At 44.9% G+C, this 27,469-nt stretch overlaps 2 protein-coding genes and 1 pseudogene across 2 annotated transcripts in view; 2 read left to right on the top strand and 1 right to left on the bottom strand.

Moving 5' to 3' along the window:
* Nucleotides 1-27,469, top strand: part of LOC119405020 (leptin receptor gene-related protein) — a 282,779-nt gene that overhangs the window by 100,703 nt on the left and 154,607 nt on the right. The window lies entirely within an intron of this gene.
* Nucleotides 1,510-2,759, bottom strand: LOC119405025 (intracellular coagulation inhibitor 2-like; annotated as a pseudogene).
* LOC119405023 (putative inactive tyrosine-protein kinase Wsck) overlaps nucleotides 8,595-27,469 on the top strand; it is a 34,560-nt gene continuing 15,685 nt past the window's right edge. The window contains exons 1-9 of the mRNA XM_037671776.2: nucleotides 8,595-8,979; nucleotides 12,259-12,333; nucleotides 13,213-13,322; nucleotides 16,128-16,317; nucleotides 21,230-21,326; nucleotides 22,702-22,948; nucleotides 23,286-23,343; nucleotides 23,761-23,939; nucleotides 27,181-27,403. Of these exons, the coding sequence (XP_037527704.1) occupies nucleotides 12,291-12,333; nucleotides 13,213-13,322; nucleotides 16,128-16,317; nucleotides 21,230-21,326; nucleotides 22,702-22,948; nucleotides 23,286-23,343; nucleotides 23,761-23,939; nucleotides 27,181-27,403 (1,147 nt within the window). The 5' untranslated portion in view covers nucleotides 8,595-8,979; nucleotides 12,259-12,290. The remainder of the gene's footprint in view (nucleotides 8,980-12,258; nucleotides 12,334-13,212; nucleotides 13,323-16,127; nucleotides 16,318-21,229; nucleotides 21,327-22,701; nucleotides 22,949-23,285; nucleotides 23,344-23,760; nucleotides 23,940-27,180; nucleotides 27,404-27,469) is intronic.

Here is a 27,469-nt window from a genome sequence, read left to right as displayed (position 1 = left end):
AAGGGGTGCTGTCCGCGCTGTCGCAGAAGACGCGCAAGCACGTGCGAGCGCGAGAACGAAAGCGTGGGCATGCGTGCCGCACCGCCAAATCGTCATAATCACGGTGTAAAAAACACGCTTTTCTTACGGTCAGAATAAACCTTCAGAGACGCGTCACGGCCTCCGAGTGTCGCACCTGCATGGTTCTTTAATTAAATGCGCGCGTACAGGCCGTATATTTACGAGTGCTGGTATGATTGCCGACATCTAAAAACTTAACTGACAATCATTCAGCATTCTTCCTGACGTTGCCGCAGCCCTGAGAAACAATAAATGAAAATGTACGCCAGCTTTCTTTTGTCGCATGCTAATTATCTATGCTTTCTGGTGATACGAATTTTGGATGATACGAATATTTTTGGTGGTCCCGTGAGATTCGTATCACCGAGGTTTCACTGTAGATAGATAAATAGATACGCTCAAAGTCGCAGAAGTTCGCTAAGAAATGCTTCGCATTTAAAAAATACAGTTATATTGCGCCATCGGCACCCATCGGCATGGGTGCAGGAAAGGATGGGGGTTAATTAAAAAATTATTATTAATTAACCCCTCATCCTTTCCTGCCCCCATCGGTCTCCGACTTGGAACTCTCACATTATAACGATAGTGACCTCAAACCATGGGGGAAATCCGCGTGGCGTAGATTCCAGCATCAGCATCATCAGATCTCACAAGACATTGCTTCAATTCATACTAAACACGGGCCTTACCGCACGCATCCAATACACACACACACACACAAATAATATGTAAGCTTAAGGGCAAGGCGCAATAAAGAAAAAGAAAGCGCGTTAAGTGGATATGAACTCAACCTCGAAACGTCCTGCGAAGCGAAGAAGTTGCACCCCTTCAGGTGGCAGTTGTCAACCTGTCGTTATATTTTTATTTCCCTGCGTGTTACGTTTACGGCTTTTAGACTAACGACAACATAACCGAAACCAGTTCTCTAATTACCATACAAAATTATTTATTCTTAAATCGAAGGAGAAGGATGGTGGCTGCCGGCAGGTCTAGCCTTGCAATACATAGGAGGGAAAGGGATAAACATTAATATACACGGGGGGGGGGGGGGTTGCAACGGGGCTTAGGCTGGACATGTCAGGGGTTGTACCGCCCGGGCACCTCCTTTCGGGAATTTAAATAAACTTGGACAATCCTTGTATTACAAGTCATTAAGCAACGCCCTGCATTCGAGCGACGGCGGCGAAAGTAACAATCCCCACGAACGACCTTACTCAAAATTCTCATCCTTTACTCAAATTACTCAGAAATCCGTAGGGAGCGCTTGAGGCACCTCGCCAGTACGTGTTCAACGACAGACCAAAATCAGAATGCATTTATTTTCCAACCAGTTAGTTGGAAGTTCTCCAGGCGAAAAGCTGCGACATGCAGCTTGGATGTGCCTGAAGGCCCTCACATGGCAGCAGTATACTGTAGGAAATTCAAAATATAACAACATACAAAAGCAGCCACCCTTGAGCACATATCATTACAGGGTAGTGAATATCATTTGAGGCTCCTAATAGCTCCCATGAAAAGCGCTTGCTTGCCAACTTTGTCCCAGATGAAGAACGCGAACGGGTGTTCGACGCGGAAAGGGGTGGGAGGCCGAGGTCCAACGCTTTTCGCGCTCTTCAATGAGACACGTATCGCGTGACGGCAGCTGCCACAGTGCCTTGCTCGCTAACTTCGATCATAGCCTTGTGCTTGACGTCGGATACCTCCAAGTTGTTTCTGGCGCTGATACCGGAAAGGTCCGCTCCTTTGCCGAAGGCACTTTCGAGTCCCAGCCTGCGGAGCGGCGCCACTAGGTCGTAGTCGGTCTGCAACTGGAACTTGGGCAGCCACAGCTGGACGTCTCTCAGCGTCAGACGGTTAGCTATCTTCTCCACTAGGTCCGTCGTGAGGTGAGTCTTAACTGTCGACAGCCCAGTCTTTCTATTGGGAAGCACGATGACCATGCTGAATCGGTCCCCCGCGTAAGGCACTTCCAAAGCCCTCGCCTGCAGTTCGTCCACAGCGGCGTAGCCGAAGCGACGACGAACCGACATGGTGGCCACCTTCACCTCGTCTCGGCCGTGGTTGTAGAAGGCGAGCTGCTTGGTGTCGCGTGCCTTGAACTTTGTCACCCAAGTTCCCTTGAAGTAGATGGCGTTGATGAGAAACGCCACTGTGTTCATCGGCGGGGCGTCGTCCAGGAGCTTGGGAATTTTCCCCCTGGTCTTTTTCTTCACCCAGTCGTTGATTTCGGCCGCCACTTTGTGGGCGTCGCGAACGAAGTCCACCGAGCGCGCCTCCGCCTGGAAGTACTCGACGACGTCTTTCTTGTACTGCTCGAGGACCTCGAAGTCCTTCTGAATGAGCACCGTGTTGGCGATGTCCAGCGTCGCATTCGCGGACTTGGCCTCGAGGAGCGACTTGTAGGCCGACAGCACGGCGTCCTTATCGACGAGTCCAGCGTCCTTGAGTCCCAGTACGGAAGACAGTTCCTCGAGGGTCTTGCCGTGGGCTCCAGCGTACAGCATTCCCAAGGCGATGCTGACGCTCGCGGGCGAGAAGAAGACGTTCCGGTCAGCCGCCTTCGAACAGAGTTCCTTAAAGAGGGCAACTCCGAAGGCGTTGTTGGCCCTCGCAAGCCCAAGCTGGGCATCTTGGGCAGATGACGGCGGCGCCAGGAGTACTGCAGCGCACAGCAGGACGGCGGCGACGAGCGAAGCCATCTTGATGAACGCGCTTGTGGCAGCGGAGGTGCTTCGTTGGCGAGAATATAAGCGAACGGACTTCCATTGTTCCCCTTATCGTGACCAACGAAAAAAACATCCCTTCGGGAATTCCCCGATCGGGCCGGACGTCGAGTCGAAATCGTTATCGCCTCGTCTGTAGATGCCACGGGTTTTTTTGTGCGCCCGATTATTCATTCATGTCACTACTATGCGCAAGCAGCTGTAGAGCACCTGAAACGAATACGCACGTGAAGGAATTTGCTCTGGATGCACTTCTGAAAACATTGTGCGTACAGATTCCACGGGTTTTCCTGCCGCGGCCAATTATTCATTGATGTCACTACCACGCGCAAGCGATTGTAGAGCACCTGTTTCAAAGGTCATGATAAACGAATACGCACGTGAAGGAATTTGCTCTGTATGAGCTTCTAAAAACAGCTAGCGCGCGCGCGCGCGCGTGTGTGTGTGTGTGTGTGTGTGTGTGTGTGTGTGTGTGTGTGTGTGTTGTGTGTGTGTGTGTGTGTGTGTGTGTGTGTGTGTGTGTGTTGTGTGTGTGTGGTGTGTGTGTGTGTGTGTGTGTGTGTGTGTGTGTGTGTGTGTGTGTGTGTGTGTGTGTGTGTGTGTGTGTGTGTGTGTGTGTGTGTGTGCGCGCGCGCGCGCGCGCGCGCGGAGGGGGAGGGTAGGGCTGGCAGCCGGATTAGCTGTGTACATTGAGAGGCGCTACGGCACAAAAAAAAAAAAGGCATCCGCCATTGTTGTGGTCAAAGTTTGGAAGTGTATTTACGCATACATGCTTCGTTCCACCAGTGCACTTACATGTTTTAGAGCGAAATGCGGCTGCTCATTGGGGCTGCTAAGGTGTGCTAAGGTTTACACGGTGTGCGTGTGTGTGGGTGGGTGGGCGGGGGATTAAACTTGCCGTCTCTAATTGGCATATCCATGTAAGTACGAGCACATGGCACCTACCGTAACATCCTGAGAGTTGACCCTTTAGGTAGAGGGGCACTGTAATATTTTTTTTCATTGAGGCCCCTTGTATGCATGCATGTTGACACGCTTGTCTACACATATCTCATCGGGACTGAAGATAGCTCTGCTTGCAATCAAGAAGCTATTGAACATAGTGCTTGCCGCTGTTGCCGCTACAGCACGCACAGAGCAGCCGCGCTCGCCAACCTCGACTGCAAGTCGCTTTCGGAAGGAACTATCATCATAGAACCATGATGAAGAACCATCACGGTTCGTCACAAGAAAGTGCAAGTTCATCAATACCTATAACAACATAATTGCTATTGATACTACAATATAATAGTAGCAATACAATTTATAATAGCACATATTTCAAAAAGAAAGCATAAGCACACGGAACCTTCCTAATGATGTTCAAGGTTACAGTACAAGGCACAGATTGCAGTTATGTAGTAAATTCTACCTGCTGTTCTTAGTCGTTGGTTTAAGGCCAGACACAAGATTGCTAGCGGTCCAAGAAATGCAAGGCTAAATAATCGCTTGGGTCTTTATGACCGAATTCTACAGTGACAATTATGAGAGCTACATTACGCAGGACACGGGATTAAGGTTGGCATATTCTTCACATGCACGCACTCAACACGTCAGTCGCTCAATCAGCCTTTGGACAGACCTGTATATGCAAATATAGCCACCATCGTAATCTGGACTTCGCGTGTTATTATACGCACACATCATCATCCTTACCAATTTGTTTATCAACTCACTTTTTACGATCGAGACCCGCCACAGTGGTGTAGTGGTTATGGTGCTTGACTGCTGACCCGAAGATCGCGGGATTGAATTCCGGCCGCGGCGGCCGCATTTCGATGGAGGCGTAATGGCAGTGGTACTTATATTTAGGTGCACGTTAAAGAACTCCAGGTGGTTGAAATCTCCAGAGCCCTTCACACACAATGCCCACCGGTACTGAGCTCATCACTGAATAAAAAATGATTAAGTGTCTGTCCCGCCGCCGTCCACAACGGCAACACCGTCTCTAGATAACCGGGAACGTTATCAACGATGGTCTTTCTTCGTGCCCATTGCTTCCGGCCGGCCGATACGGATGTGCACGCGGGCGTACCCTTGTTGATGATCCGTGGTGCTTATCAGGAGGCGGCGTTGCACATATAAACGGCCATGCACTTTTCAAGTTCTTAGTAACGTATCTGAGCTCTGTGCTCTTGCAGAATGGCGGGAAACATGGGCTTATTGGTGCATTTTGGTATATCGATAGCACGTACAGAGCTCAGAAGACAACGGCGGAGAGGGGCAAGTGCACGTACTACTTTCCTTCGTATTGTGAAATGCGGGTGCCTATAGTTTCGTTTCTTAATTAATGGGAGGCGTTCACGAACGTCATTCGCAAGCGAATATATATATATATATATATATATATATATATATATATATATATATATATATATATATATATATATATATATATATATAATCTTTCCGTAACAGATTTCATGATCCAGTCTTCTTGTGTGCACGTAATTATCATTACACAATGAAAAGCCCTTCCACTAGTGAAGACGAAAGACCAGTGAGGCTGTTTGTTTTATATTTAAAATTTTCCTTCCTGACATCGCCATTTCCCTAGCAACGTCATCAGTTTCCCCTTGATACCACACTGGTCAATGCCCTAGGTCAAGCTACTCACATGAAAGGAAGGCGTGGCGACACCAGCCTTTCTTTAATGACATTTACTTTTAGGGGGTGCATTGGCACGAAAAGGGGGTGGGGGGATTTGGTCGGGGCAGTATCGTCGCCGCCGCACAGTCACGCTGCAGCTAACCAACTTGCCGACAGATCCTGGCGGGTAATGCATTTGCGCTTAGCCTACGTCCTTGGTTCGATATTCGTCAGTCATTTTAGCTCGGTGGCGTCGATTGTGCTCACGTACTGTCGCCGCTGGCGCTCTAGACGGGCGCGCTTACGGTGTGTTCACGCCATCTCTCGGAGGTGGCGCGAAAAAACTCCTGCCCTGTGTTAAAAGGGAAACGAATACCTTACTTACTTTGCTTGCTTACCTACTTACCTACCTACCTACTCACTCACTCACTAACTAACTAACTAACTAACTAACTAAACCCACGTGCGCGGATGGTGTGTTTCTGTCAACATCTCGGACACACTTTTTTCCAGATCCTAGCCACAGACATCTTCGCTGTAAATGCTCCCACGGCTCTTAGGCTATTTCTAAGACGACTGGAAGCTGCCTTAGCGATAGCGAACCAATGCCAATAAATTAACTTCTCCTTGAAGCCATTCCCTTCGCCCCGCTTATTCACCCACAACATCGGCCCGACACGTGACTGTGTGTGTAAGACTTTTTTCGTTCCCGTGTGGATTTTTGTCGATGAGCATTGTTTGGCCACTCCAGCCGTTCTGCACCGTAACTCAATCTTCCTGCAGACAGGTGTATGCAAGGTCCCGCAAAATTGTGGGCGGGAGGGGGGGGGGGGGGGGGGCAATTGGCCCTCCATTCCCTCTTTTTACGCGATCCTTCATAAAATAAGCAAAAAGCTACCTGCGCAAACAGCATCATTTATCTCCGGCATTATACAATGCATGCGATCAACTAGTTCCCGCAAAGTATGGTAGCTTTCGCCGTTCACCATTTTAAGTCGGCGGTGAAAGAAGTCCAAGTGCGGATGACGCAGAACGTTTCTAGAACTCTTCGTAGTCATCGATTCAACTGAAACATATGAGCTGTCATGTGCTGCTTGCAAAATAATGAAATTACAATGTCAATCTTGTGACTCCCCTCCGCCACTCACGAAGCCATCAAGCACAATTACTTCAGCAGTGTGGTTTTCTGGGCCAGTTGGTACATGATGAGTAGTGAAGGGTTCCAGCAAGTTTCAAATGCGAGCACAAGAAGAAAGGAACGCACAGGACAACTATACTTCGTTCAAAGACGTAACCCCGAAAGTAGACGAGCAATCACCCAAATGTGATCATTTTCTAAACATCTCACATTGCACACAATGCACATCGAGTTCTTTTAGTGGGTACTTTGCAGCACTTCGCACGTTATTTTCGTCAACGAATCCATTTCCATAATTTCCATATTTCATTCTTTTCTCGCAGAGACACCAGCAGCGATACTCAACACGCAGTTGTCGCGCACGTTGTAGTGAATGTCATTGTTGAAACGTGAGAACATGAGCGCATAGCCTGCTTTCTAAATAGCCGCGATGTTCGTATCTGGGTCCTCTATATTGGTCTATTTAAGGTGGCCTGGTAGGGCCAACGAAACCATCCAAAATGGCGAGCGCTTTCAAGACATGCAGTGCGCCGATTGAAATATTCGGCCGACATCTTGTAGAACATCTTCCTAAGTAAACACTGTAAACACCCGTTTCTCTGTCCGAACATGCCCATCCTCGACTCTACTTCATGGCCCAACCGCGGGCCTTCTAATGTAGCCCCCGCCAAAAATCAAGTACTCAAAGCTGCGTAGATTGTTACATCTTGCCTCGTTAATAACGTAACTTGGTACATGAATTTGGTTGCAGAAGAAAGCTATCGATCAATTATAGAACCGCCAAACGAGGCAGCTGATTACAAGTAATAAACACACGGCCTTTGTTGCGGGAAGTCTGTTCCACTACCGTAGTCAGCTTTGTGGTGATTAATGAACTTGGACACGCGTAGAGGCCCACCGCTCACCTGCAACGCTTGTTCTCCAGTGGTCATGACCATCATGACGACAAAGACTCTTCAGGCACGTAAATAAAACTCAGACTCGCGATGTGAACCATCGATTCCAAATGGAGCGCAGTTGGCACATGAAAACCATTTCCGAAAACACCGCCTTTTCAAAGCCGTCAACGAAAGCGCGCTCTCTCTCTCGCGTAATTTCCTGTACAGTCATGGAGTATGTACAGTGCTGCCACCTCACGACAGTCTGGTACATTCAGTTTCGATTTCTGTTACTTGCAGCTTTCTTGTGTTTGGTGCAGTTTCGGTTTCGGTTACTTGCGGCTCTTTCGTGTTTGAGGTTTGCGCAAGGTATATCTCCGTAACGCAATCGGTACGCTGAATGCGACCGTTTCCCTTCCTAGACTACAAAGTTGGGGTGCAGGCTGTAAGCATATGACCAGGTATTCGCGCCGTACAGTTGATTTTTTTTTTATTTTTACGACATCGTCACCGAAGATCTGCCATGGACATCACACGTGCCAGTTTGCCGAAGCGAAAGATGCGAAAAGTCATGCGCCTGTTGTGATTAAAATTCTCAACGGTCAATAAAAAATGTTGTATGCAAAAGCAGCGAAATCCTCGATGGCCACAGAGCTCTTCGCCGTACCCAGTTGAAGTATGAGAGGTGCAAGTACGGCTTCACAAGTAGCGCACTGTGAGCGCAAATATAAGTGCAATTAAAATGTTTGGTCATAAAATAAAACACGAGAATATTGTCCTTGCTGACGCTTTGTACTTTTAATGCCGTTGCGTACAAACACTTCAATCCGTGCCGCACCCTCTTGGGAAAAAAAAACATAGATCGCTCTTTGACAGTGTTTACATGCACTGAGTGCACGTGTAGGCATTTCATATCACGACGTAGGCCGCTTTACAGCCACACATTCACTTCTACCTTCAGTTCAGCGGCCCGCACCTATGCCCGCACGGAAGACTGGCACGGAGAGCTGGCCCGAAGAGAAAAATCATCCACTTTGGACGAGGTTCAAAAACATTCGGGGTGTACAGACGCGCTGGCAGCTCGCTTCCGGTGCCCTTCGCTGAAATATCTGGCGTGTAGTACCGCTCCCCTCCGTCCTGTTTGCATGAGAGGCGTTTCGCGCCTGTCTGACCGGTTTTGTTTCTGGTTTCATGAACGTTTACACGCCGCGCGGAGTAGGACGCCACCCATGCAACATGGCGGCGAAACCGAGCCGTTTTCGAAGCGCTCCAAGTTTCATCTGAGCTGTGTGGTGTGGCGATGAACACCGAGGCCATGTGAAATCCTCCCCGCACGTACCGTTACCCGATCCCTTCGAAGTCTCGCCCTGTCGGTTCGTGCGCGTCACCTGCCGCTTGAAAGATCCAGCGCGCCTCTAGGAAAGTCTCTCCGTCCTTTTGTTTCGCTCGCGACGGGGAGCGATCGAGTACGGGTGCCGCTCGCAACGATCGCGCGTTTTGACTGCCGGCACTCTTGTCAACGACCTATGGATTGCAGGTCTCACTGATCCTTGTAAGTACTGCTCCCACACTTCTCGAGCTTTAATCTTGTGTCGCGCGATCGCGTAGATTCCGAGAATTCCGGCCCTTAGCTGTCACCGACGAATTCAGTTATCGCAGATCGGTCGCTCGGTTTCGAGCGATCTCCACGTGAAATTCTGCAGCTAGCTAATCAAATCAGGCCGGCATAGCTGTGGAAACGAGCCCGGAGAGATTATCCCCGAATTTCCTCTACGGATCATCTTCCGGATCGGCTTACAAAACACGTTTGCTGAGTGACGCGTGGTTCCGCTTCAAAGCGTGCGTGTGTATTTTTAGAACTGTCTGGCGGCCGATCGCGACCACAAAACATCGTGCGATTGCTCGCCTTTTCGTGAATCACAGCCAGGAAGAAATGTCCCATCTCCGACGCATCGTTTTTGCGCGACTATATGACTAACTAAAGAAACGAAACTGCTGGCCCGTGTCCAGATCGCGCACGTGAGCTAAGCGATCGACGAGCTCGCGGTGCATCGCCGCTAACTCGTTAACTATACGTCTTAACGTGATCCTCGCATGCGGTAAGTTTAGAGTTAACGGCGATGACGTTAAATGTTCGACGCCCTCTCAATTGAAATCGGTTCCGACGATCCGCAACTAGCGCGTGCAGACCCAGCTCATAAGCATAACGCCTTGCGGCACCGTCCGCGATCGTGACTCGAAAATAAGTGTTACGTGTTCTCCCATCGATTCACTCCTTATAGCGTGTCATGGCACTTCGTCGATCGCCGCACCGCGGCGTGACGCAGCAGAGCTGGAACGTTGGCCCCGTTGCAGACCCAGAACACAACACAATTCATTTTACTCGGTTCTGCGTTAATGCTCGGTCGCGGCCAAAGTGAAACGAAGTATGTGTGTTTGGAAAACGTGAAGGTGCAATGAAATGCCAGTGGACACGCCCAACTGTCTTGCAGTTTTTCTATTTACGTGCACGTAGTTTCGCAAGTGCGACAGGACAATTTATTTATTTATTTATTTATTTATTTATTTATTTATTTATTTATTTATTTATTTATTGCAAAAGTACCCAAGTCACCTATGGAAAAATAAGACAAGCGAGTGAATCAGTGAAGAAACACCGACAATATTGATACCTTATTATTGCACAGTCAGAAATCGGTACGTTAGAAAAAGCTGGAAAGGCAAGAGATAAATATACAATACAAAGCTCTAAAAAAATGGCATGCGCACAAGAATCATTTAAGAAAAGGGCAATGCACTTGCACAAATGAAAAGAAAGGCATACCAAAAACCAGAAGGATAAAAGAAAAGAAAGAAAAAGAGTATCAAAATTAAAGATATAACATTCTGAAGCAAGCGATTCAGCTGCATGAAGTGTCGACAAGTTAATGTGATGCTCCTGATTGTACGCTACGCATGGTGGTTTCGCAATGCCGAAGTGAAAGACATACTTTTCGCTTCCCAGCATGCTTCTTTATGGTTGCCTGCAAGGAACTGTTTCCAACTTACCTGAATTGTGCATCAGTAGTAGACGAGCACTACCTACTCCTCGTGTTTTGATTTATCTCATGATCTATAATACTGTAAAGAAAGATGTGCACAAGCTCTGGGGTCAACAATTCTATTGCTATATGTGGTCAACGCATGTGTATCGTGCACCATTGCCTGAGCGCTCCATACGCATCAAACTTACGTTATATTTCAACGGGTTTATAGTAAGTACATCCCTCATAAATCAACACTTAAAAAATAAACTGTGTTTACTTCACATGCTCGTGAAGAGCAAAGTCAGGGCCAAATTCACTTCATATTTTCTTTGCACAAAATAATACTACCAAAAATTTTTATTTTTCATTTATATTTACATGAGTACCCTAAGGGCCCAAAAACGGCATTGCAAAGGGGGGATACAAGTGTGAGTACAAAAGGGGTGTGAACATATACAGGTGAAAATCAACACGGAAACTGCAAAATAATTTAAATAACATATCTTTAGAGTTATACAATTTCTAGTATCATCATTCTTGTCAAGCAATGAACACAGCTACATAAGATAAACTGTAAAGGATGAAGCACAATCCAGAGAAGGCAACAAAAAAAAAGTCCAAAAAAGATACACAAGGCAAAGCACAACTGTAATGATGACGTGTTATACAGTTTTAATGTGGAAGATGTGTTTTTACGAAATATGCGGATACGTTTTGGCTACGGATGGCTGCCTTCCAAAAGCTCTATTAGGGCAGCTTGGAATGGCGATGATTCTGTAAGCGACACGATAGATGAAGGTAAAGAGTTGACCATGCTCTAGAGTTCGTTGCCCATGGCTTATACAGCGATTGTAATGAAATAAATAAATTTGATACATCAAAATAAAATGGTAATATATGCAATGAAGGTGTATTCAGGTTTCAGATGTGCATTTCAGTATAATTACTTTTTAAGAGATTTAATAAAACTGTATGCCAAGATTGGCAGGTGTCAGAGAAAAAAAAAAGGCAAGAATGTATTACAAATTTTCAGCCTGATTGAAACCCGATATGGTGGCCCATCGATTTTAAAGGTTAATAACGGTTTAAATTTTGGGCTTTTTCTCACCCTAAAGAAGTGTTACTTATAAGCTGTTATGCAAATTTTTCCCTTATGAGGCTATCCTCTAGCATTACAGAGCTGTTCATGATGCGTCTTGCTTTCTTTTTCCTGTGGTTTTTGTACAGTTTTATGCATATCTAAATAGAGGCACAGTAAAGTATCATTGCGTTGCTTGCGTCTGTATAGGAAGAGAAATCGGTGGAATGCTTGACAGGCATTTCATGTTTTTGTGCATTCGTTTTGCATCCAGAACACCCGTAGCTATGACAACCCACCAACAACATTCTTTCGGAGTTGCGATAATCCTCACTGACATTGAAGTTCGATGTAGTTGATTGAGCGTGTGCTTTCTGGGTGAATGATGATTAATACAATTTGATTCTCGGAGTCTGTTAGCTAATGTTTCCGGATACATTACCTCATATATAAAAAGAGTATAAGTGAAATCGGAGTTTACTTGGACTTCATGGCATATGCTCAAAGCCATCACGTTCTAGTCCCCTATTTGTCTGGATCTTTTTATTTCTTTCACTCTGATATTAAATAGTCCTTGTTCTAAACTTTACGCACAATGTTTTTGTGCTCGTGTGAGTGGGCTCATAAGGTGTAAAAACCAATAAAGCCTCACCCAAATCGATTAGCGAGAAAATAAGCAAGACCTTCCCCTTTGACATGCCTAACTTTGCCATTTGTATGCATGTAGCCCTTCCTGGTTGATTGGAGAAGTACACTGGTATGGAGCGACATTGGCTTTGGCTTTTTCTCACGTGGCTTCCGGGTGAGTATGCCCATATCCACCACTGTCCAGAACACTTGTGCAAACAGGCGTGGGAAATCGGAGAGTACCATTTCATTACCTCGAGTCCTCGCTCGGGTATCCGAGTGCACTCCTTGACATACCCGAGTTATATCATATGCAAGAAATTTCATCGACTCCCTCTCTGATCTAAGACCATCTGCATATGTGAAACTCCCATGTACTGTTCATGACATTCACTCGGAGCAGCTTAGACTGATATTTCATAACAGATTTCGTTTTTATGTGACAGTTTGCATGAGAAACCTCATGCGTCGTGTGGTGTTTGAACAGGGCTCAGATATTTACGTGAAGACAGCTGCAAGAGGCCCACGCAGCTTTTGAGCGATGTTAAAAGTTGTAGATTTTGTTTTGGAAAACTCCAACTATAAAATAACCAGCACTAGTTGTTTGCTTAGGTAGCTTCTCGCAAATTACCCCAATTTAAATCACTAACTTGCATTATGTCATGGGTTTTGCAAGTGTGTAGAAGAGATAGAAAAGTGCATTTTACAATATATACAACGACGTCAAATAGAATTGCTGATCAGTGCCTCGTAACAGTATTCTTGTCTGTTTGTTTAGATATTAGATCTCAAAAGGTTACCGAGCATACCATATGAATCAATAAAAATAATTTCTCTCTGCAAATACGCGTTACACCTGCAGAAAATGATTTTGATTCACCTTGCAAGAACATCCAGCGCACAGCAGGCATGAATGCATGAAACACTCGGCAGTGCAACAGATTTTGCTCAGCAAATTTGCGCTCACATTGATCAGGCAGTTGTCGGGTGAGAGCGTTCGCGCATTTCATTCCTCAGCCTATTCCTCAGTTATGGCTTTCTTTGCATCACGCAGCCTGCGGTTGCCTTAGGGGACCTCGTATCGTCTCGTTGGAAAACTCTACAGAGACCACACTGGACATCAAGTGGACCCCTGTGGCCTCAACGAATGTCAACATGTACACGGTGAGTGTTCTACTCACGTGTCGAAACAGTCACGGCAGTAAGAGAAATTTTAATTTCGATCCTTATTTGTGAGAATTCACACACACAGCCTTTCCATGGAACAGCAGCACCATGCACATGTGAAGATTGAAGCTTTTTTCTCTACTTCTGTGGAATCATCAGCAATATAGACCCTTTTCGAAAAAGGGCGCCCCTAGCGCCGCGCACGCAAACTACAGTCTGCCGCCATTGTGAGGGCACCGCAGCAGACGACGCAGGCTTCGGCAACATGCCAGTGCATGACATTTCAGCACTGTCGAATCGTGAACTGTCATCAACGTTTTTCGTAGAGACGGCGTGCTGCAATGGTGCAGACGTGCTGCGTTCCCATGTGCCACCATCGAGGATATCGCGACGAGAACAGCGATGAGGTATGCGATAAAACGTGAACAACAAACGCACGTGCTCTCTCTCCGTATACATGATGTCAAATGGACGTGCGGAAGGGCGCCGTTTTGTAAATGCATTACATAAACAGACGTGCTTATTTCATAGCGCCATGTGTAGCCTTGCTTTTATGAATGAATAGTCTTCTCCCGAGTGCCTGCATGCGGTGAATTGCGATAGATTGTTTGTGCAGAAATACTGCGAGGGTTCGTAAGGCCAGCCAGAAAAATAAAAATGAAGTTGCGTACCGTTCATTTAGTAGCGATGGTACTCGCATATCGTAAGCCACGTGTCAACATTTTTAGTACATACAAACAGGGGCGTAGGCAGAAATTTTTTTCGGGGGGGGGGGGGGGGGGCACCACCTTGATTCGAAGTGGGGGCCGGGCAGGCAGATGTGAGATGTGATTGAGTATCATTTTGTGCTCTGTGTGCCATGGCAAAAAAATTTCGGGGGGAGGGGGGGGGCACGGGCCCGGTGTGTGCCCCCCCCCCTGACTACGCCACTGCATACAAATATACCCAACGCGTGGCGTCTGGAAAATAGTTGCGTGGTGTGGCTTGCGGCAGACAGGATTTTCACCGGTTGCGTTCGCATAGTTCCGCAACAGTGACGTCCTTCCTTTCCTTCGGTGAGAAGTTTGTCGTTTGTAGCTTTCGGTGAGAAGTTTGTAGCTTCGGCGAGCCTTTTTTTCCCGGTCCGGGCGCGCACGCAAGTTGGCTGTGGTCACGGTCCCGCAACCGCGGCAGTTGAGCCAAACTGCTCGTCCAACCCGTTGAAGGGTACAAAATGTTGCTTATTCTGCAGCGGAAGCACCTCAGAAAGACCAACCGAGAGTACTAAGAGCTCTTTCAAGCACGCAAACGGTGAGATTTCAGCGGATGACACGGAGAACTAGCCGCCAACACATATATCACGCCACTCACGCATTTGACGGCTCGCTTTCCATGCCCTCACGATGGCGCTGGCTATCCCACGCTCCTTTGCGAAACGAAACTGACGAAAAGCCCACCGTCAGGTGGCGTATTTATGAAAAGGGTCTATTGATACATCTGCATGAATTTACTACTCGTTCATCAGTATAAAAGTGCATATATCACATAGCAAGAAGGTGAGTGCATCTCACCTGCTTACCCCAGTTAATTGTAACCAGCATGATGGGCACACTGAGCACACTCATCACACTGAGCACGCTTATCAACTGACATGATGGCCACGAGTACAAACACTGGCATGTCACTGCTGGTACTATTGCAACCAGAATGCCACTAACACCAAATCGTACACTGAAAACACAAAGTAAGTCGCTACCTGGTAGTTCCGGCATAACAAAACCAAGCTTAGTTTGTGTTCATTTCATGGTAACTCTGATCTCGAATGATAAGTGGCACAGCAGAATATCTTGCTTTTGTGTGCAAAGAATCACTGGGCAAAACCAGTTGTCTTAGGCTGCACTCCACTGGTGCCCTACTGTCGATTAGAAGCGGAACAAAGTGTAAACCCATAGATCTAGAAGTCCATAATGCTAAAGGAAATGGTGCTTTCTAATGCTGTTATAAAAGGAGCATGCTTGTTATACCTTGAAACAGTGTGACTGGAGTGTAAACGAAAGAATTTCGCAGTCGTGCAGGCAAAGTTTGCCTTGCTTTGATTGTCCTGTTTGAGACACTCAACTCTTATGGCTGTACTATCGTGAACAGTATGAAAGGGAACACGCGAGTGTGTGGCAAATACACTGAAACCTGAAGCAGGGCTAGTCATGGCAGTCTTTCTCGGAAATAAAGTGGAAAGGGCGCCCCGGTCGTGTTAATGTCAGCATGCCCGCCTCACTATTGCTAATAAAAAATGGCAGCTGTTTGCCTGTCACGGGCTGCTAGCAAGTACAAGACGGGCATGCCAAGCAGAGCACGGTAGTGGGCTATTTGTAGCTCCGTACAAAATAATGCCTTTCAATTCGCTTGTGTGTAGGCATGTAACACATAAGATCAAGATACAGCAAACACTGATTGCAAAAATAAAACGGTACTGCTCACGGCTGCACGGGAGCGCTACGACTACCGCCACGATATCAAGCTGTTATTTGTGTCATATATTTCTATCATCATTTAAAACAGGCCACCACTCACACCAAATCATACACTGAAAACACAAATTACGTCGCAGGAGTGACAACAGTTTGCAGAAAAGCGTCACCCTTTCCACTTTATTTTTGACAATGCCATCAGGGTATCGGTCGAATTGGGGTTTGAGGCTATTCACCACGCGCTCGCGTGGTCCCTGTCATATTGCTCTCGATGGTGGTGCGGAATAACCTAAGTGTCAGCTTCGTAGTCGAGCTTTTCAGTGCTCATCTTACTGAAGAGATGTTGCAATTGCAGGTTCGCGCGAGCCCCGTTCAAACGTACGGCCCATTGTTGGGTCCGAGCCAAGAGTGGAAGTACACGAGCGCTCGCCAGGCGGGCCTTTTGGGCCTCCACCCTGGCACCCTGTACAATGTGAGCGTGTGGGCCGACACGTCCGAAGGACCCAGCGAGACCACTTCGATAGTGGTTTGGACGGAGGTCGGAGGTTTGTGTCTTTCCTTTCATCTTCTAGGTCAATTGTTATAGACCATTCTTGTCTTTGATTACCTCTTCTGCGTTGTCTGAATACCATGTCAATGTACATAACCTTACCAAGTTTGTGCGCAAGTTTTTGTGCGCGATTTTTACAATGTGACGCTGTCACTTCAAATAACTACGCTGTACTTCTGGAACCCGGGCCTGTGACAGTGCTATTCTTTGAATGGTGTTATAAAGTTCGTGGTGTTTGTTGTTACTCCCGTATTTTTTTTCCTTGTACTCTATGGGATTTCAATATAGCCAGCCCTAAGCAAACATAGCTCTTAGTGACATCAAGACTTGGGTGAGTTGGTGATGACTGGTGAATCACAGTGCAACTACCGAGATGAGGCGATAAGAAGGACGAACAAGGCACTTTTTTTCGTCCTTCTTATCGTCCTCGTCTTGGTGGTTGCACTGTGGTTCACCAAACCTAGCTCTCTTATTTTTACCTGAGGTAACTATACCATAGCAGGCTTTCTTTTTTTGTAACTTAGCATTCTTGATTGACGCGAGTATGAGAGAGAGATATGACAGCAAACAGCAAAAAAAATTTCTCTCAGTAACAGCAATGTGCTGATCTCTTTGCTTGCTTGCAAAATGTGCTGATCTCTTTGCTTGCAAGGAGTTCTGGTATCAATAAAGAAATGGCTTCATCGTGAGACAAAAAGTTATTAGCCGATGACGAGGCAAAATTGCCTAATTAGTGTCACACCACAAATGTCTTTTTTCAGAAAAGGGAAAAACAGCAGGTGTCGCTTTGCTGATTCAATGGGCATACTGAATTTCGTTCTTCATTATTTACTGGACACTGTAGGCAGATGTTGCATTTTCAAGTCCTAAAAGGTTATAATGTACCACGCCAGTTCACAGCCGCTTTTAAGAAAATGTGGTGAACACATATTTGTGAATGCACTATACTACACATACAAAACATTGTTACAGTACTAAACGTGCAGCAAGTTATAATTAGCTCGTCAACGGAATAATTCTGCTTGAATTTTCGAAAGGGATTGCTTCAAGATATTGAATGTGAATGCTAGAAGCATGTTAAATAAGGTCGAGGACATCGAAGCGCTGACAATAGAACATGAACCGGATATTATGTTGATTACGGAGACATGGCTTCATAAAGATATATTAGATAGCGAGATAACTCCCAGATCTTATGTCATAGTCAGGAAAGACCGGAATGGTAGAGGTGGGGGGTTGCATTGCTAATTCGTGACAATATTGAGTTTACTGTACTTTCTGTTCCTTATGACATTGAGGCAGTATGCATTAGGGCAGTTTTTAAGAATGGTGTCGTGCATATATGTGGCATATATAGGCCACCAAGTTCTCCAGTCCAGGTTCTTTCTGGTCTCTGGTGCTTCATGGATCGTAATGTGCAATATGGTGATAATATTATACTTTTGGGTGACTTCAACCTACCTGGAATAAACTGGAACGACTACTCTCCTGGAGTATCAGAAATTTCGAATTGTGAACAGCTCCTTGAACTTGTTTTTTGTTTTGGTTTAAGCCAGGTGGTGAGCGACTATACAAGGGTCTGTACGCGTACTTCATCTATCCTCGGCCTTGTTTTTGTGTCTAATCAATTGTTGCCTTTTCTACTGGCCTGTGAGACCAGCGATGGTATCTCGGATCATAAGCTTGTTGTACTCTCTTTAAGTCTTTTGCCCACTGTTGTCAACCACTCACCAAAATATGTTTTAAACTTTGCTAGAGCTGATGATGTTGGAGTTCTGAGTTCTGGATTTGTTAGAGGGCTCCTTTGAGCGTTTCTGTGAGTATTGCAAGCACAACCAGAACCCAGATTATCTCTGGGGATACTTTTCTAACTTGGTCATGTCTTCTATAAAACTCTTTATACCAAAACGTCTTAAGAAAACAAGTAATAGAAGCCCTTGGATAACAAGAGAAATAATACACTTAAAAAGACAATTAAAACGAAAACGTAAGAATTATAAAAGTAATCCTAGTGCTCAGAATCAATCAACCATTCGACGTCTTGGTAAGGATATAAAAGTACTTGTGAAGGAATCCAAACAAAGGTTCTTTGGCATCACAGTTTCGAAATTTTTAAGGGAGGCCCCAGATAAGTTTTGGAGATAAGTTAATCCATCAATGAAAGCTCGCTCATTGACTCAGTCTACGGGGGGTCCTACCGCTGAGAGCTTTAATGAATACTTTGCATCAGTGTTTACAGAAGATAACGGAATTTTGCCAATCATTGAATCACCATTAGACAGGCCACCTATGACTGACGTCGAAATTTCTGAACAGGGCGTCCTAAACCTCTTGCTCAATTTGAACATAAAGAAAAGCCCTGGGCCCGATGGCATCCCTAATGAGTTTCTATACCGATACGCTGAATGGAATTCGAAATACCTCGCATTAATTTTTAGGTCTTCACTTCTCTGTGGTTCCTTACCCAAAGAGTGGAAGAAAGCTAAAGTTATTCCCATTCCTAAAAGCGGCAGTACTGACAATGTAGCAAACTATCGGCCGGTTTCAATTACTAGCACTTGTTCAAAGCTGCTTGAACATATAGTCTTGAAACATCTATTAAGCTATATAAATGAACACAGTTTATTATCTAACTGCCAACATGGTTTTCGACAAGGTTTATCTACAACATCCCAGCTCATCGAATTAGTCCATGATCTTTCGAAAACAATTAGCTCTTGTGCACAGACGGATATGATTTTCATGGACTTCGCGAAAGCTTTTGATAAAGTATCTCACGGTAAATTACTAAGAAAAATTGATGTTACGTTCCAAAACCCTACTATTACAAACTGGTTTTCATGTTATTTTCATTCTCGTGAACAATATGTTGGAATTGGTGGCACTAAGTCTCCTGTTTCAGCTGTAAAGTCGGGAGTACCCCAAGGTAGTGTTCTGGGACCACTTCTTTTCCTTTTATTTATAAATGATCTCCCGAATGAAATAGACATTTCTATCAGGCTCTTCGCAGATGATTGCATCATATACAAAAAAAATAGACACAGTGAATGATCAGGTAAAATTGCAAGAAAACTTAGAGAAAATAAGGAAATGGTGTGAAGAATGGCAAATGGTGCTAAACCCTCTAAAAACTGTAGTTATGACAGTCTCTCGAAAGAAAAATTACTTTAACTATACGTATTATATTAATAATCATGAACTTAAAAGAGTTGAACAACATAAGTACCTTGGTTTGATTTTTACGAGTGATCTTCGCTGGAATCATCACATAGATTATGTATGTGCAAGGGCCAACAAGTCTCTCTGGTGTCTTAGGCGCCATTTGCCATTTGCAACGCAAGAAACAAAATGTTTAGCCTACAAGACGCTTATTAGACCCATCATAGAATATGCTAAAATTGTCTGGGATCCTTTCTCTGTTACCAACATCTCGAAAATTGAAAAAATTCAGCGTCTAGCAGTCCGGTTTATATTCAATAAATATCGTTGGACGGATTCACCATCTCAACTGTGTGCAATAGCCGAGCTACCCACGATTCAGGCTCGAACTAAATACGAAAGACTTAAATATCTTTACCTGATTATTAATCATCATGTTCATATAAGGTATGCCGACTATTTTGATATTCTTCGTCGTGAAACTTCTAGACATCGCCATTCAATGTTCATTCGTGCTCCTGCGGTTTACACTGATTCTTTTAAGTATAGCTTCTTCCCACAAGCCATTAAGGGGAGACGTGGGTCTTAAAAAATGTTTTTTTAAAAGTTGGGTGAATGGCATGAAATTTAATACGCTTATTCAGCTTTTTCTGCAGATTCAAAATCTCTAAGTAGATTTTTAATAGCTGCATTAGAACAAAAGATATGCAATTTCTAACACATATTTAAGCATATTTTTTACGGAGATTTTTGGCAACTTTGCTTTGTCAAACACAAAAACAAAGTATGTGGCAAGATTGCCAGGAAGCTGGTCTAGCCGGTGATGCTATTTGTTTTCTTATAATGTTGTTCACCAAATTATAATTCTCGACTATCAGAAATAGTATGCAGCAAAAAAATTTCACTCACATTTATGTCTATTTATTTTGCATTCAAAGTTTGTTGAAGATAATTGGATTAGCATCACCGGCTAAACCAGCTCTGGCAGCCTTGCCACATACTTTGTTTCTGTGTTTGACAAAGAAAAGTTGCCAAAAATTCCCGTAAGAAATATGCTTTTAGAGATTGCACATCTTTTGTGCTAATGCAGCTACCAAAAATCTAATTAGAGATTTGGAATCTGCAGAGAAAATGGGATAAGTTTGTTAAATTTTGTTCAGTTCACCCAGCTAATAAAAGAAATAAAAGAAAGACCCGCGTCTCCCCTTAAGGATTGGAATGCTTTGAGCAAAGAAGCCGTTTCATGCTCATCTGTAGATTTATTCTTAAAACACATAGATCACATTCTCATTTGTAGTTAACAAAGCTTTATTTGTCTGTACTTGACCTAGTGCATTTAATCTTATTATCTGGTTGCGTTTCTTGGTGTACTTCATTTTGTCCCTTTATCTGTTAAGTTCTGATTGTACATGTTAATTATGTTCTGATTCTACAATGATTGTTATGTTATTATGTATTGTTTTCCACTCCTGTTATAGCCCTTTGTAAGGGCTGACAGTATCTGTAAATAAATAAATAAAATAAATAAATAAATAAATAAATATGCTACGAAAAAAGGATTGCTTTATACTCCAATAAAATGCTACGAATGTCTGCCCACAAAACTATCATTTTATATCAGAATGTTTTGTCTTTATAATTCTTGTAGATAGCCGTCAATGAAATGCTCTGCGTATGCGCTGCAGGCTGGTGTTTTGAGTGAAGCTTTACCCGAAGACACACGCTCTGTTTCCCATTACATCCCGCAGAGCCGGACCTGCCACCAACTGTACAAGTTCTGTCGCGTGACGGCACCCAGATGGTCGTGCAGCTCTCACCAGGAACAAGTTCCAAAGGTCCTATTACGTAAGTGCACTAACATCTTATCATACGTGAACCGAATTTTGACCACCTTCAGCAGGCAGTGTAGTGGGCAATACCTGCCATTTCCAGCGATAGTTATTATGGGTTTCTTTTCACTAACATTGCCTTGTGATCATCATTTGTTTTGATTGTAGGAAACTACTCTTCTTACTCATTTCTAAGGCAGGCATTTTTCTCCCAAAAAGTTAACTCTACTCAAACAGGGCACTCGCTTGATTTTAATATCAAGCAGAAAGATGGAACTGCAATAATTCAAATCTCAGCTCTTAATCTCAAAGCTGTGCTTTGCCGTAGTGTGAGCACTGCGAGTTCCTCCAAGCTTCACTGTGGTTCGAATGTAGTCAGTGTTCTTTTTATGAGATAGACAACAAATCTCCATTTCTCTTAGCATGAAAGTCTGGTGAGAGAACTATGTAGAGAACAATCAAGGGTGTGCACATGCACACACACATGCACACACGCATGCACATAGAGACTCAGAGACTGACAGGTCCACTGCACCGTTGGAATCAAAGCGATGTGAAGCTTTTTCGCTGAACAAAGTAGCAGCAGTAGCAGATGGCACCCACAGACTTTTGGTTACAGCAGTTAGTTGTATGCACCAAAAGGACAAATGCTCTATGTGATGCCTGTCAAGGAACAAACGTGGATTATAGGTGAATGTGCAAGAATACACAACGCTTACTTGCACACGTAAGACCTTCACACTCTCTTCTTCACAGAAGCAAAGCTGTAAAGTAATTCATTAAAATGTTAATTAGTTAGTACTTGGTAATTAGCCAGTTGTATCATTGTATCTCTCGCGCTAGTAATGTCTTCCACTTGGTGCACTGAAGCCAGTGGCGGATCCAGAGGGGGGCGGTAGGGGCGATCCCCCCCCCTGCCCTTCCTTCAGCGCCTGTCTTCCACCTCCTTTGTCAGGTTGCCTGTTGAGTTTGCCCCCTTTGTCAGGCTGCTTTGGCTACCACTGCCCAAAAGGAGGAAGGGGAATCTTGTCCTTGCTCTCTATCTCTCCCCTCATCTCCCCCCCCCCCCTCTTCTGCTTCCCTGTGCACATTTCAAACGACGCCATCATCCCCTCTGGGCTGTTGTAAATACTATGCGTGACCCCCCTAAAATGCACTGCTGAGGCGGCAACATCAGCCTTTGTACTCAACCCCCCCCCCCCAAAATAGGTACCTGGATCCACCCCTGATTTAAGCTCGAAGAAGTGCAATCAACTGTCACAGACGATTTTTAAAAATTCTGTATTGTTTAAAAACAATACACTTGCAATACGGGGTAAGAAGACAAGGACGCCCAAATTCTAGGTAAGAGACAAAGCGTTGGTTTAAAATATTCGTTTTATTCTCTGCAGGGGTTACCGAATGATTGCATTTGAACGGAGCAGCCTCATGGCATTTAGCCCGGAGCGGCTGGCGGGACATCGAGAGGCTGCTGAGGCTGGCACGCCTTTCTACGTGGCAGCCGAACTGGGACCCGAGTGGGAAAACAAGACTTTCGTGTTCGGCGACGGCCGCTCCTACGGCGGATTTCTCAATGCCCCGCTGTCGCCCAGCGAGGAATACCTTCCAATTCAGGGTGTTGCCAGCTCACTCAATGGGGTTAGCATTCAGTCTTGCCTAACAAAGTATGCTAGTTCTGTTGTGCATGATCATATTGTGCATGTTGCGCATATTGTGTAGCATTTTTTGTACCGACAGCGTGCGAGACTCCAACAGAGCATGCACTTGCGGAAACCGGAAACAGACGGTGTCTTCAAAATGAAAAACAGTGCCGTTGTGACATTCAATACTGACATACATTCAATACTGTCTTCTTACTGTCCATTTTTGTCACATTTTTAAGTTCCACGTTGAGTCTCATGTATTGAGTACTGACGGGTTGTTTTCGTTCTGTGGTGAAGATGAGTTGGATAATAGTACTCTTCCTTGCCTGCAGATAACCAAATATGCGTACTCAGTGGAAAGCCCAAGCACGGAACGTATCCAGCCACCCGGTGAGTGCCATGATCTCAATACAAGTAGCCGTAAAAGTTTACAGTCTGCTCAATGTTTGTAAAAGTAAACCTGCCACGACAGCTTAGCAGCTAAGGCGGTGCAGTGATGGACTTGAGGACACAGCTTTGATTGCTGGCCATAATGGCTGCATTTCGACGGGGGCAAAATGCGAAAACACCCGCATGCTTAGATTTAGGTGCAGATTAAATAACCCCAGGTGGTCAAAATTGATCTGGAGTCCCCAGCTATGGCATGCTTCATAATTATATCATGGTTTTGGCATGTGAAATGCCATAATTACATTATTTCCATGTTCATCCCTTCCCGGTTGCTGAACTGTCTCTGCCATATATAGTTGCTAATAAAAAGCCACAAAAACGTGTTCTTGGAATCTGCACCAATATATCTCACTCCAGTTATCGTAATGGACGAGAGGTCACAAGTGCTGTCCTCATGGCTCTCTGCTGCTACTGCCCTGGGTGCCTGCCTCCTGCTGGCATTCATCGTGGCTTACGTCTTTGCCCGGCGCCACTACAGTCGCCGCAGGCGGCGCACGGAGGAACTGATGCTGCGCTCTCACCCAAGCCTGGATTTGGTCAGTTCTCAGCACCAATACTTTAGTACTGCATATATTGCGCTGTAACAGCGGCACGTATGTAAGAGCGCCACGTTTTTCATACAGTGCACGTGAGCAGAAGTTCTGCACACATGCTGTGTGCGAGAAGTAGCATTCTTATTTACAGAAAGCCATTACAAATGCAATGTTTCACGGTGCGAAATCTTGCTGTTACCGCTGTGCACTTAAGGTTATTGTATCAGAGGGCCCTTCACCAGGCTTCACTGTGAGTTCTGATGACAAAATGGAAGTCATAAGGTACTCTCTAGCAGTGTTGCAGGTGTTACCGAAAAAAAGTAACCAAGTACGTTACTCGTTGCGCTTACAAAAAAGGAACGCGTTACCGTCCTACATTGCCTTCAAAAAAAAAAAAAAGGTAACGCGATACCGTTACCGTTACAGAAAAACAGTAACGTACGTTACTTGTGCCGTTACTCCACGATCAGAAATTTGAATCAGCGCGTCTTTGCTGCAGGAACCCACAGTCGACAATGTTATAAAGGTGATATTTATATTGCACACAAAACGTCTAGCCCCGACAACAATTTTGCCGGACCCCAGCAATATCATAGTGACCTATGAAGCTGCCTGTCCAGTTAATTGTGATGGCTTCTCACTCTGTGACACATCATTAAGCCATTTTTTTCAGTGTGGTATTAAACACAAAATGAGATTTTATCATCAAGATTGTCACAAAATGAGATCACCGAGATCATCACAAAATGAGATTTCGTCATCCGCAAAGAAAGCGTTGCGCAACTCTCAACAAATTTACCGTAATTCTGACGGTGTGTTTCTACTAACAGGACAGATGGTCAAATATTGTAGTCATGTATAAACGCTTAAAGTTACACGAAAAAAAATACTTGCACACATATGCAATTTATGTACTTTACAGGGTTTATGTAAAGGTGTTCATGTTCAGCCTCGTTTGCTCAAAAATTGAGTAACTTATAGAAACGTATACCCACAGTGACCAATAGAAAAGAGCAAATTTCATTTTGAAAACAAGGTTGATAACCAGCGCTAGAGTATTGCAGGGAGTATTTTCTAATAACTACAACTTGTTGTAGAATTTGAGCAATAGCTGCATTTCAAAGCTGTCATCGGACAGCTAGCCTCGCTTCTCATTGAATATGCCTGCACCTACGCTAAATGCGCTCTTGATGGACGCATTTTAACACCTGGCGGGCCGGCAGCAGTCCGCCGCTGCAACAAAATAACGTTGTGGTGAGCTCTGCGAAAGTGGCGCCTATGAGACGATGGACTTTTGTGGAAAACTCCCAAGATAATTGAAATAAGAAGTAAAGTGAAACCTCACATTACTGAAAAATGTTAACCTAAGTAATGTTACCCGTTACAGTCCCGAAATGGTGACGCGTACGTTACTAAGTTACCGAAAAAGGAAAGCGTTACCGGTAACGCCATTACTTGTAACGCGTTACTGCCAAAAGTGCTCTCTAGGGAGCATTTCACCGAAAAAAATGTTTCACACCAGTTCGATTGTTGTCGTGCATGTTAGAAGAAATTTGACTGTGCCATTACCATGCTTCCAGCATCATGATGCCATGACAAACACCATCGTAATATTTTTTACTTCTCTTCACCGAAAAAATTGTTTCACACCAGTTCGATTGTTGTCGTGCATGTTAGAAGAAATTTGACTGTGCCATTACCATGCTTCCAGCATCATGATGCCATGACAAACACCATCGTAATATTTTTTACTTCTCATGCAAAGAAAAGAATGCTCTGCATTTGCTATCATGAGCACAAGTGGTGCTGGCTAACACTTTCAGAGTCACCAATACATAAATACCACCAGAGAAAGCGGATGAGGGAGACCGTTTACGAGTATAGTCATTATGAGGTTTTCTAACAAAACGACCGACGATAACTATACTCATCGTCAACAAAAATTGATCCCGCGTGGAACCAATGAAGACTATAATTGACATACTTGTGTTTCTTGACACTACATGGCTACACTTGTCCATGATGGAACATTTGTGTCTCAGCTTTCATTATATCGCCATTTTTCATTGTATTGCCATGCGGTGAAGCCACCTTTGAGTTCTTTGTCTGTACAATTAGTGAAATAAAGAAACTTCATTGAATTGAAAGAATGGTACCGTTTTATTCAGAAAAAAAAACTCTACAAAATGAGTGAAAAAAGAAATTAGGTAATTTTGGTACGTTTCTCTTCTTTCTTGGTGCAGGCAAAAATTGGTATGGGACGGTAAGAAAATTTGACGAATATGACTGTCTGGTCATAACATGAATAACTTGAAAATCTTGTTGCATACGTCATCAAACCCTTTCCTCAAGACATGTGTGGCACATACCCGTTTACCACCGGCCGCGGTGTACGGGTATGCACCACAGGTGACTGACAGTTGATATCTTCCCAACAACAGCGTGAACAGACATTGGTAATTTAAATGCGAGAGTGTTAGGAGAAACCGACATCGGCAGCGTTGACCCGAGAAATGCAAAGAATAAAAATTAGGATCTCAGCAGAAATCGAACCTAAGCATTCTGAGTTGGCAGTCAGGTATTCTACGACAGAGCCACACCAGGTCTACAAAGTGCTTTGGAAGAACACCCTATGCAGACGTAATGTCGGGGCAGCATCAATTGTGGTTGTGGTGCTGGCTATCTAATTTTACAAGAAAGCAATAAATACTACATATGTGCCCCTACGATACAGGCGTCATGTTAGGTATGTTAACGTCCATGGTTCCAGTGTTGGCTCTGCTTTTATAGCAGTCTTATTCACATTACATCTGTATTACTATAATTCAGCAAGCTAGATTCAGGCTTTGCTTGACCCCGGAGGCACATGCTAGCTAAAGTTACGTACAATATTCACATCATTCCACCGTAAAGTGCACTTCATTTCGGTAATACTGACATATGTGCTCTTAACGTGAGCGCTGATGTCACGTCAGACCATTAGTTACCCTTTGAACGCCAGTGTTGTTGACGCGCCTGGTAAACCCACGATGTGCACACAACTACTACACTTACAAAAAACACATCATCCACCTCGTAATGCTTGGCTCAAAGCCAAAAAATGCAGCTTGTAACTGCTCGCTGAATGCTTCGCATGAAACCGATTCGCACAAGGCGTGGCATCTGCCGAATTTCTTTAGTTAATCTTTTCGTCTATTGGGCTTGTGAAAGCAGGTTGCCCTTACAGATGATCCCTCTCTTTCAGGACGATGTCACTCCCTTCAGTGCAGGCTCGCTGCAACTAGGCGAGGGAGCCGACCTGGGGGCGTTTTACAACCAGCTGCGCTCCATGCTGCCCATGGTGTCTCGGTCGCGACTACTGCTCTCAGACACCACGCTTGGCCAGGGCCGGTTCGGTCCGGTCCGAGCGGGCCACCTCGTCACGGACGACAGCCGAAAGGTGCCAGTGAGCGTGCAACGCTGCCCAGGTGAAGTCCCAGTTATGCTCATGCTAAACAAAACGTCTCGCTAACGCCCTACCTTGGTTCGAGCTA

The sequence above is a fragment of the Rhipicephalus sanguineus genome, chromosome 9 (assembly GCF_013339695.2).
Source record: "Rhipicephalus sanguineus isolate Rsan-2018 chromosome 9, BIME_Rsan_1.4, whole genome shotgun sequence".
Taxonomy (NCBI): Eukaryota; Metazoa; Arthropoda; class Arachnida; order Ixodida; family Ixodidae; genus Rhipicephalus; species Rhipicephalus sanguineus.
This window is presented reverse-complemented; position numbering and strand designations above follow the sequence as displayed.